The 12180-nt window shown below is 40.1% G+C and overlaps 1 protein-coding gene and 1 pseudogene across 2 annotated transcripts in view; both read right to left on the bottom strand.

Moving 5' to 3' along the window:
* Positions 1-1656: 1656 nt before the first annotated feature.
* On the bottom strand, positions 1657-2854 carry LOC307175608 (non-selective voltage-gated ion channel VDAC2-like; annotated as a pseudogene). Its single transcript has one exon. The product of its transcript is annotated as a non-selective voltage-gated ion channel VDAC2-like (transcript).
* A 564-nt stretch (positions 2855-3418) lies between these two features.
* The window catches only part of EIF3A (eukaryotic translation initiation factor 3 subunit A), a 33823-nt gene continuing 25061 nt past the window's right edge, over positions 3419-12180 (bottom strand). Inside the window, exons 18-22 of the mRNA XM_079900867.1 lie at positions 10323-10411; positions 9006-9721; positions 6426-6627; positions 5529-5710; positions 3419-4651 (exon numbers count right to left, since the gene is read on the bottom strand). Of these exons, the coding sequence (XP_079756993.1) occupies positions 4422-4651; positions 5529-5710; positions 6426-6627; positions 9006-9721; positions 10323-10411 (1419 nt within the window). The 3' untranslated portion in view covers positions 3419-4421. The remainder of the gene's footprint in view (positions 4652-5528; positions 5711-6425; positions 6628-9005; positions 9722-10322; positions 10412-12180) is intronic.

Here is a 12180-nt window from a genome sequence, read left to right as displayed (position 1 = left end):
CGTACCGCAAAAAAAAAAAAAAAAAAATAACACTGGGGATAGCTATGAGCGTTTATTGGTCAAAGGAAGGTGCATGGGCGGGGGATGGACAGGACGATTTCTTGGTCAGGAAAAAATAATCCACTTGACTAGGCCTAAACTCAAGTAGCTTAATAAAACCATGAAATTAACTTATTTTCTTCAGTTTTGCTAGAAAACATACCAGTTTAAATGACTTGCTTTTTAAGGAGTTTTCAGGTCAACATGAATTCCTGTTACCTCTTGCCACTGCTCTAACTGTACCTTTTCAAGAGTCATCATTAACTGAGAGGTGCATTCTCCAGACCAGAAGGTATGGTTAAGGTGACTTATAACCATATCAGCCCCCAAATTTGCCTGTTCTCCAGCTAACTTTAACTCCCAGTATTTTACACATGAACAGGGAATATCAGTAGTTTTGCAGAGATCTCTTACGAAAAGTTTACTAACCACGCTAATACATTTAAAAGCAACTCTCAATCTGAAACATGTTTTAAACACTTGAAAAAGCTAAATTTAGGGTAAAAGAAACCCAATTTTTTGAAGTGTTAAAAAGTATCCACAATGGTGTCATGAAGTTGTTTTCATAAGAACAGACTGCATATTTGGCCAAAAAAAAAAGTATGGAATCCTCAAAAGAGCTTCACCAACTGTGCAGGCACAGACTGCTTTATATTTTAAAATTATACCACAAATACACATGTACTTCGAAGAAAAATTTCAGTGTTAGTCCTAATTCTCTAATCTGTTCTTAGCTACAATATGAACATTCCATTAATTTCCTGTATATTTCAATTAGACTTACGAAATCATTAATCAGTCTACAGCCAAATCATGCCACACCATATAGGCGCCAACCTCCTCCTGGTAGCCACTATGGACAACTACTAGGATGTCGAGTCTTTTTTGGGCCATTGTCTCTGCCCTCAGACCCATCCATATTGACACAAATAATATCCCCAACTAAAAATGCGGAAATCAGGCTTCCCTGGTGGCGCAGTGGTTGAGAGTCCGCCTGCTGATGCAGGGGACACGGGTTCGTGCCGCGGTCCGGGAAGATCCCACATGCCACGGGGCCGCTGAGCCTGCGCGTCCAGAGCCTGTGCTCCGCAACGGGAGAGGCCACAACAACAGTGAGAGGCCCACATACCGCAAAAAAAATAAATAAATAATAAAATAAAAATAAAAATGCAGAAACTACTGGCAACATGGAAGACAGTGAGTAGGTTGGTCGTTCAGCTTTCCTTTGACACCTGTGAATAAACAGTGGGGGAGGGGGTAAGGTGGTGAGGCCTTGAGAGTGGAAACCTAAGAGCAGGATCACAGCAGCTGCAGACTATTCTGCCTTTACCCTGTGCTCTGATTCCAATACCCAAGACAAAGAACTTGGGACACGCATCTGTAACTCATCTAAACAAACCAGTGTAAATGAATCGTCTGCTGCGGCCTATCTGTGATGGCCCAGGCACAGTCCTGTTCTAGTAACTTAAGACAGAGCAGGTTACTGCCCCAAGTTTTTTCACTTGTTACAAAAGGAAAGACCCTCTCCTCACAAAAGAGGACCTTTTAAGACTTTCACTTGTTTGAAATCCAGATATTAAGAAAAATGTTTTTTAAAGTGTTTTTTTTTCAGTTTTCATAAAGGTCTATTTCATTATTGGTGGGTAGCGCATTTAACAGTTAAATACATTTAAATAATGTACAGGTGACTGCACGACTGCAGCATTGGTAACTAGATAACCAATTCAACTAGAAACCAGCTAACAAGTAACTGCCTAAATATTTAAAACACAGCTCTTTAGATCATCCTTTGGTTTGATCACCTTCCTGGGTGGAGGCGGGGGAAGCCTGCTGGTGACACTGGAAATATATTAAGGCCATGTCTTCTGGTATCCATTCCCAGAGGTTTCTTTCAGCTGGATTAAAGCCTCCAGCTCCAGGGCAAGCCCAAGGTTGTGGCCCCCAGCATTAATGCTCTTCCCATCTACCAGAGCAGACAGTTAAGTTTCACACCAGGCCTCAGAGTCTGAGTGTAGCCCATTCCAACTGAACTGGAGTTGTTGACTTTTGCAGAAATGGAGGCAGTGAGATCCAAACGATATTTGGCTGCAATGCCAAAGCGAGTGCAGTTGGTTCCTGATGTCCAAGCAAGGTTTAATGAAGTGTCAAGATCTTCACATACTTTTTGATAAACTGATCCTCCAAATTCCGTCCCATCATTGACCTTAGTGTGTAGCTGGAAGTCCCCAGTCCTGTAGCCCACTGCAAGGTTATTCCTTGTCAGCTTTGACTTGGCACTATCAAAGGTCATCTGGTACCCAGCAAGCCAGCCCTCGTAACCAAAGACTGCTGAACCGTGGATTGCAGGTCCAGCAAAGTCAACACCACAACCAAGGTTTATACATTCCCTCTTGTAAGAAGACTTGATTTTACCACGTTTCTTTCCTGTGTTTGGTGAAAAGGTGGTATCAAATGTCAGTTTCAAACCTTGACAAATCTGGTCTTCAAGAGCGATTTCAGAGTATTATCAGTGTTGCACTTTTCTGTGAAAGTCAGACCACACTCACACCATTTATATTTGGTCTCCAAGGTCCCGGTAACTTTACCAGTGTCTGCATTAGATGAACCAGATGTTGAGAATTCCACGCCACTGCATGACTTTGTTTTCACATCCAGTTTCACCAACCCAAAACCAAATCCTTGGTTGAAAATATCTCTGGCAGCTTTGCCAAGGTCAGCATATGATGGAGGAATACACATTGGCCGCGGGCAGTTCTGTCCGTAGGTCGCTATGGCGAGGCCAAGGGGAGAGGTGATCCGGTGGTCTCCTGGGGGGGAGGGGGAGGCGCCGCTGCCACCCCGCTAGCAGCTGAGGCTGCTCGGCTCGCTCGGGGTCCGGCTGCAGCTCTAAAGTGGTTTCTATCATTGTTAACGTCGAAAAGGAGAGGCTGCATCTGATTAAGTTTTAAAAAAGCATCAATACTCCCTCTTCTGGCCTTAGGGCTATACCAACAGAAATTCTCACCACTACTCACACCAGGAAGAATGTAAGTGCCTACAGCCACTATAAATTTGCAACTAACATTCTGTGAAACCAATTATGATTTTTCTAATTTCAAGGGAAAACCCAAGATGTACTGCACACACACCGTACTCACAGAGAGAACAGCTTTACAAGGAAACTAAGGGGTTCATCAAGGAACAGAGGAGGACGTTTTAGTGGAAACATCCTAGCCACGTTTGCTTTCTGTTATATTTAGGTTATGTTCTTTGATACCCAACAGTGAAAAATTTAACAGCACTGGTAAAAACTCAAGTGAAAAAACCTCAACTGAATACGCAAGCTCAGCATTATAAACAAAACACTTTGACTGTAACCACAAATCAACACTAAAACAAATTCTCTAAGTATTTTATTTATCATTGAAGAAAAAACACAGCAGCAAGTTCTGTGTTGGCTTCAATAAGACCAAATAGTTAATCTTTAACATAGCTACTACACTCCAGAATTGAAGTCAACACAGTCATTACTACAAATTACCTGGTGAAAGAATCTATCCCGAAGAGAAAGGAAATTAGGAAAAACAATTTAAACAATTCCTCCAAACCACACATTTATAAATATTGTCATATTTAAAATGCTTGAAAGGCATGAATTCTCCATAAATGGAAAAGCGGTTTGCTATTGGCAACAGAAAAAAACTCAGCAACAGTTTACCAAATGCTTTAAAATGTAAAAGCTGTATGTATCTGTTCTGGATTCACACTTTAGCAGTATTCTTGTCATTACAGTAATGACTGCAAATTGGTTTATACTCACCTTCTCTCAAGTAAAATCTACCGAAAATTCCTTTGTATCCGGTGTGTGTAATGCTTACTGCACTTACAGTAAACCTAAAAACTTTCTAAATTTAGTAAATAGTAAATACCTCAAAATACCTAGAGGTACGTCTCAACCGCTAGTGGTGTGAGAATTGTTTCAGCTCTCTGCTTTAGCGTCTTCAAATACATTTTCTATAACAGAATCTTACTTCATTCCAAATTAATATCAGGTATTTTGAAATCAAAGAAAAAAGATCAGTTCTATACCAAGATACGGGTGTTACTGAATACTTGAAGAATTCCCATTTTAAATTTATTTTTTAGTTTTTCTTTTTTGTAAACAAATGATTGATGAAACAATGCAACACCTCAAATTCCAAAAAATGGCATGGTTTTCCAACCTTCTGTGGATACGGTGCATGATCAACCTATTACATAGGGTTAATACAAGTTCATGCTTTTTGTGTTATGGTGAGACATTAAAGAGTCCAATTTAGATTGGTTGAAGCACAAGTATAATAATTCCTTGAATGTGATCAAACCTATGTGAAGACATGAGTCTGAGTCCATTATCTTGAGATTTAACGTCGTACTGTGGTCCATCCATCTTCATCAGTCTCATTTTTAGTGCGACGAAGAGATTCCCTATCTTTCTCAGCTCTCCATGAGGTCTTCTCTTTTTCACCCTCTCTGTCTCGGTCTCGATCTCTTTCTCGATCTCTTGAAAGAGCTGCAGGAGGAACACGACGAGGGGCATCCCGCTCTTCTGCCCGGTCATCTTTCCTGTCATCAGCACGTCTCCAAGAACTTACTTTTAATTTAAAAAAAAGGAGAGAGAATAAATTTGTACTGTATGCTATTAGCTCAGACTAAACAGAACTGAAGCAAAAGGAATGCCTCAAATTACTTAGAAATCCTGTACTGAAGATAGTGATAGAGAATCATTTAAAAAAACAAAACAAAACAATAAAAGCTAAATAAATACACTTTAATCATTTTGATACAATTTCTGAAAAACCTTCAAAACAATATACAGACTTAGAAATATAAGCTGCAAGCAAGAAGAAATCACCGGCCTGGGAAGTGTCCTAATTTTTTTTTTAATTTAGGATAAGGTGACAAAAATCTGGCTGAATAAAAATTTTTTAAAGGATTTTTGGCTCCTGTTGAAGAAGATTTAACAGCAAATAAATGAAACAATATATTTCATTATGGCTATCAAAGAAGAAATACCCTTACAAGCTGGTTTGTAACAAACCAAATAGTAAAAGCTTGTGAGGCAACTACGTAAGTGCTACGGTCATTTTAAACAAAGCATTTTTTTACTAAAGCTTCCATTGTTGCAATTCCAGAGAAAGAATGTTTTACACTTTGTGCTTATCTACCAGGACCTTACTTCTTTCCTTCTTTACATAAAATAAACTCTTTCTGTAAAATCAATATAGGTATTGCTTACTACACCATTGAATTAGTCTACTACTATACTTTAAATTTAAAGATGAGCTAAACTTCACAAAGCAACCAGTGAGTAAGTTTGTGAGAACCTTGAACTCTAAATGAAATAAAAGATCTACGTGTCCATCTTGTTTTTGGTGTTCATACAAATTTAAGACATAGCAAAACCCCAAATTCCCTCATATATTATGGCTCTCCAGGGTTCAGCGGTCATACAGAAAGAACATCTCTACCTTCCTCACGCTCTGGTCTGAGAGGAGGTCCTCTTCGGTCTCTGTCATCTCGCCTCTCTCTCAGATCACGGCGCTCATCCCTCTCCCGACGGCGGTCATCCCGCTCCCTGTCGTCACGACGACTTGCATCTCTCCAGCTTGAAGATTCCTCAGCTGGTCCTCTTCTCCAGCCAGCTTCATCCCTGTAGCCATTCAAAATGACACGTTAAGTTCTGTCATTAGACTCTACGGGTTAATTTTAAGTGAATATATCACATCCAAGTTAGCAAATAGTAACAGGAATAGTTTCAACTCGTGACTTGACCTCCAACTGATGCCTCAGGCATGGAGGTCAAATGAGAACACCTGGCTCTGCACTGTCCAACACAGTAGTCATTACTCACTCCAAATGCTCAACAGTCAAACGTGACTGCTGGTTACCAGACAAACATTACATATACAGGACATTTTCATCCTTGCAGGAAACTGTACTGAACTGTACTGGTCTAGATTAGTACAAAGCCACTTTGACCAGAGGAAGTAAGCTAGAATTCTTACTACTAATAAAAGTAAAGAGGCTTTTAATAATTTAAAGGCAATAAGCTGACCTCAACCACAAGGGAAAAGCAACTGGCAGTGAAGAACCTCGACTGGTTCCACTGCCATAGAGCTACACAGCCCACAGCCAGCCACACAGCTCCAGCCTCCATGTCCTCACTCTGTAGAGAGGGAACTGGTTCAATTAAGATGACCTCTAATTTTTTTAAAATCTACACTATGATTCTACTAGATAAATTGGGGGAAGTGAAGGGGATGAGCACCATTTTTCAAAAATAGTTGGGAACGCATAAGAGAGCATTAAAAGAATCCTAACTGTAATGCCACAGACACTTTTTTTTTTTAATTAGAATATCAAACCTTGGCCGTCTGAAGCGGTCCTCTCGATCCCCATCTCTCTCTCTGTCTCTTTCTCTCTCCGGATCCCTGTCGTTCTCATCACGATCTTGATTATCTCGGTCTCTCTCTTTTTCCCTATCCCATTCACGGTCTTCTGATGGTCTCGATTCTCGAGGTGGACCCCAACTCTCTTCTCTGGCTTTTTCTTTCTCTCTCCATCCACCTACGTTTTTAAAAAAAGAAAAAAAATTTTCCACTCAAGAAACAGACTGGCAGCCATAAATCTTGACGTTAACCCATCACCATTACAGATGCTAATGAAGACGCTCTGCCTCATTTTAAAACACCAACTCAATTCATTTACCTCATTTCATGGAACCACCAACTCCTATTTATGACTACCTATTATTGTTTTTCTAACATATAACATATAGGAACTTTTATAGCCTGGGTTCCATATGCAGAGATTTCAGGGATAAAAATCTGTTCTGACGGTAAAGACAAGTCATTTAAGCAGAAAACTCAAAGGGTAAGGGGTAGGATCTAGACCTCTGAGAGGCAGAACCCCAACTACTAGTTCATTTATACCTTGCAACATTTTCAAAACCTTTCTAACTAAAGACTCTTTCCTTTCACATTCATGCCCCTCACCATTTACCACCCATAAAAAGTCCTGAAATAAGGATAAATCCTTTGGCCCTGCTCAATATCTCACACTTAGCCATGGGATGTCCAAATCCAGAAACAATATATACATGTACACACACATACGCACGCATGCACAAAAAGAAACCAAAGGAAGCAGAGATTTCAATGAAAATGTATCACAGCTGCAAGGCTAATAATTATTATTGTCACTAACATTTATATTACTGTGTGCCACAGAACTAGTCTAACGCCTCTGCCTGTATTAGCTCATTCAATCCTACCCATAGTGCTGAGCTAAGCAGATTATTCCATACTTGCTAATTTGCTACTTGCTAAAATCTATAATCCCAAAATTAATACTCTAGCACTTTTACAAGTCACTCGCAGACACATACAGAGTGGCAAAATATTTGAGTCGCCTGACGGGCCTGTTCTCAGCTGAGGACAAACAAGACAATGCTGTTTTCTTGCTGCAGCTCTCCTACTTTAAACAAGTAGCCTTTTGGTGATCTAGTTAGTACCACATTTTTGTGCTTTCTGTTGGTGATTTCAGTTTTTAAGTGCACCACCAGCTCTACGCCCCAGCAGTCCCAAGCACAAAAAGGCAATGGATATGCCTTAGGGAAAGAGTGAATGTGTTAGATAAGCTTCTTTCAGGAATGAGTTACAGTGCTGTTGGCCATAAGTTCAACGCTAATGAATCAATAACATACATTAAATAAAGTGTCTTTAAACAGAAAAATAAAACAAGGTTATGTGTTGACTGCTTGAAAAACTGACCAGAGGGCTCACAGAAACCTAACCTGGTACTTCCCTTAAGAGCAATGGTTCAGTATTCACTGACTTTATATTACATTAACTATCACGAATTAATGAGAATCTACTATACTGTTATCCCCATTTTACACAAGGCACAGAAAAGTTAGGTGGCTTTCTCAAAGTCACAAAGCTTCACAGTGGAATGAAGTGAGAAGAAGCACAAGTATGCCACAGAAACCACTAAGGATAAAGGGCAGGAAGCTGCTCAAATCTGCATTTAGAACAAATTACAATGGTTACTGAAAAGATGGAAGAAAAAGGATGAAAGAGCAAAGAACTCCCACCTTATACAATTAGATGGACAGTGGTGCCCCTGAAGTGTGTATGTGTGTGTGTATTGGAGAAGGCGGGGGTTCAGTTTTGATGGGTTGAGTTGGAAGTGTCAGTAACACTTACAGGTGCAATATAAAGTTGGAAACACAGGTCTGAAGGTAAGGGGAGAAGTCATCTGGAGAAGACAGTAGCAGAAGTCACAGACCTGTATACATTACTCAAGAATAATAAAAAGTATGAAAGGATGAGCAGGCCTAAGACTGACAAAGTAAAGAAATGGGCTCCTCTCATGAACATAATCCCATGGTTGGCAAGAGTACAGATAAATGTTTAGTTAAGTATATTTTGTTTTTCATTATTTACATGAGGAGGCTAGTCCAGGACAGAACCTGAAGAACACCGATACTTAGGGACGGGTACAGAAGGAAGGGCCCTCAAAGAAGCAGTCAACAAGGAAGAAGGAAAACAAAGTGCATGTATCACTAAAGCAGTAAAGCGGGTGAAGCTAGTTGTTTTGGTGTGAAAGATCTCAGAGGCAAGCTTTTGACATAAAAGTCACTGCAGAAATATTCAAGGAAAGATAAAAGACCAGTTTATCTAAAAATCGTAGTAACATGGCCCAACCTCTGTCATAAGCCTGTTAAAATTTCACTTTTTGCATTTGAAAAGAACGCTTCTTACTTAACAATCAAACTGTAATTTGTCACCTGAGATCTGATCTCCTTGTTTGAAATAACTTGCTATCCTCTACAGAACAGTGGAGATTAGCTGGTGTAGAATTTCACGTTGTATTTGCAAACAAATCAAGCAGATTACATCTATAAAGCATCCAATCTGGTTTCTTGAATACCAGAATTTTACCTGGTTTGACAAATGGTCTCCAGGGACCAGGTCTCGAGTCATCACCCCTTCTGGGAATCCGATCGTCATCAGCCCGTCTTGAGATCCGATCATCATCCGTGTTTCTCCAAGGCCCCCTGTCATCATCTGCACCGCGCCTGGAAAATCTGTCATCATCTGCACTGCGCCTGGAAAATCTGTCATCGTCGGTATTCCGCCAAGGTCCTCGATCGTCATCCAGCCCACGCCTGGGACCCCGGTCATCATCCACGCCCCGCCTGGGACGGTCGTCATCAGCGTTCCGCCAGGATGACCTCTCCTCATCCGCACCTCCTCGGCGCAGCCCCCGGTCCTCATCCAGCCCACGCCTAGGTCCTCTGTCCTCATCAGCTGTTCGCCAGCTGCCTCTGTCCTCATCCAGTCCTCGTCTAGGTGGTCTGTCATCATCCGCCTGACGCCAGCTAGCCCTGTCTTCATCGCCAATTCGTCTGGGAGGCCTGTCGTCATCTGCATTACGCCAAAAAGGCCGGTCATCGTCTGCCCCTCGGCGAGAGAACCGATCTTCATCAGGACCACGTCTTGGGCCTCTGTCGTCATCCATGCCACGCCGGGGAACCCGATCATCATCTGGTCTAAGAGAGGACTCTCTCTCTTCTTCATCCCCCAAACGCTTTGGTCGATCTTCATCTCTTCTTTGAGGCCTCTCTTCATCCCGCCCTTCTCCACGTCTCCACTCCCTACAGAGTAACAACCCAAACATCTTTAAGAGTAAATTTTCTTAAAAGCAGGTGATCTTTTTGGGAGTGATGTTACTCACTTCTAAAAATCACTTCAGTCTAAATTCATTAATCCTACTCCTAAAAGAGTATGTTCCACTAAAAAACAACATGAATCCAAAATCTTACATCAACAATTAATTAAACCAATAAGCAGACAAGTGCCTTTAAAGGGTTATCTGCAAAAAAAAAAAAAAAAAAAAAAGGTTATCTGCACTTTATGAGGAATACCTTAGCAATTTCTAAATCTATTACTCTATTACTACAAGCTTTCAAAACGATGAGAAAAATGTTATGGAACTGTTCATTCTTACTCTAACCTCAATACTATTAGTTTAGGGAATTAAAAAGAAAAAAAAAACTGAAGCACATATTTCCCAAGATATTTATAAGTCAGTAATTACAGCAGCACTGAAGCAAACATTTCAGTAACAGACATGTGTACAATTCTTCATGACTCCCTTTTCCCCACCCCTACAAAATAAACCAAATGAGAAAAACACTGATAAGATATTAACAGGATCTATGATTTGTTGGTACTATTTTCCTTAACTCTACTTACTTCTCTGGTGGGCCTCTTCTCCACTCAGAATCTACTTCAGGTACTTTTCTCCATGTGCCTTCTGCATCTCTATCACCCCAACGAGGGTCCTACATTGAGCAAAGGTAATGAGAGGCACTACATTAGCAACACTACTGATCAACATATAAACTGAACAGGAATCTCAAAGAGCCAGTAACAAGAGGACAAAGAGATGAAAAGAATAAGTGAAACTTTAAAAGAGATGGACTGTGAAAGGCCAGAAGAAAAGGAGAAAAAATTTCCCTAAGTTAAGGAAATTCTATCTGCTCTAAGTAAATTGAATCCTGACTGACAGGGCACACATGCCAAAACGGGTGAATAACAGACCATATGCTCAGAGCTTCCAAGGAATAAAGCAGAGTATCTACAAAAGTAACACGAACAAGACTATTATCAAGAACCCTCCTCCCATTATGTACTAGGACCCTGAGCACAGGTCTCTATAAACTTCTGGAGGAGGATGACTTTGAACTGGCCAAACCAATGAACCATTATTCAACTGAGAGAGAAAAACAAAACCTCTTTTGAGACATACACAAAAATACTTGATAAAATATACACTCTACAAAACAACTTATCTGCAAAGACGAAAAGGTGATAAACAGTGTAAACATATTTTAAACTAAATCATGTTGCCAACAAGGTTGTAAAACTGTTAAATGATTTCTAAATAGAGAGATTAGTATTGTTTTAATGCACTGGAGGCAATAAAACTTAAGGTGTGCTCAAAATTTTGTTCTGTTCTGAAGAGAGGGAAGAGTTCTCAAAATTTACACACTGCAGTTTAGACTTTGAAAAGAACAGATGGTAATCACTAAAAGAATAGAGAAAAGCACAACAAATGAGCTGAGAAAACTTCTTAAGTTTGGCTTAAAGAAAGGAAGGGGTGAGTGGCAGGGACATGGAAGCAAATAAAAAAACACCAAACCAAATGTCAGGAATAAAGCCGCATATACTAGTTACCATGTTAAACATTAAGAGATAACTGAAGACTCTCCAACTGAAAGGGAAGAAGGGGGCCCACAAACAGAAACAACAAAAAGGACGAACACAGAATTTCAAAAACTAATGAAAAGAAAAGAATTAGAAACCCATAACCACGGGTGATTTACCTCATCTACTTCAGAAGATGAAGCAAATTAACAGGATGTAGCAAATCAAACACTGTAACTCTGATTTCACACATACAGCACTTAGTGCCCAAAAGAAAAAGAATACTCATAAGAATTAGCAACAAGAGTAACAAAACTAAAAATTTATCTATATATTATAAAACAAATTGAAGGCTACAAAGATAACTAGTAGCAGGTCCTCCAGTAAAGTTAAGCATTTGATACAAGTGTGGCACACATACCTCCAGCTACTCACCTCTAACCTTAAAAAATAAGCAGTATTTTATTTAAAGGGCAGCATGGACACATCCCAGGAAAAACAAAGAGCATGCAGGCAGATGTCACAGACACGATAAAGCATAAAACTAGCTCAGAATAGCTGAAGTATAGGTGACTAAGAAGAATATGGTGATAGATGAAGCTAATGAAAAAAGCAATAAACATAAAAGGCCCTGACGGCTAAGGAATGTTTTTTACCTTTGGCTCTAAGCAATGAGTACCACTCAAAGGAAGGTTTGAAACCAAGAGCAGGGGTAACAATCATATATGCGTTATGAAAAACCAAGCAGGCCACTGTATAGAGGAAGATGTGAAGCTGGGGAAGATTACGATCGGGGAAAATAGTTAAGACGAGTAAGTAATACAGGCAAAAGAAACAATCTGAATTAAGGCAGGAGCATAGGGACAGAATGGAGAGGGAGGGGTTCAAAACACTGTGGTTAAGT

Source organism: Stenella coeruleoalba (genome assembly GCF_951394435.1).
Source record: "Stenella coeruleoalba genome assembly, chromosome: 16".
Lineage (NCBI taxonomy): Eukaryota > Metazoa > Chordata > Mammalia > Artiodactyla > Delphinidae > Stenella > Stenella coeruleoalba.
This window is presented reverse-complemented; position numbering and strand designations above follow the sequence as displayed.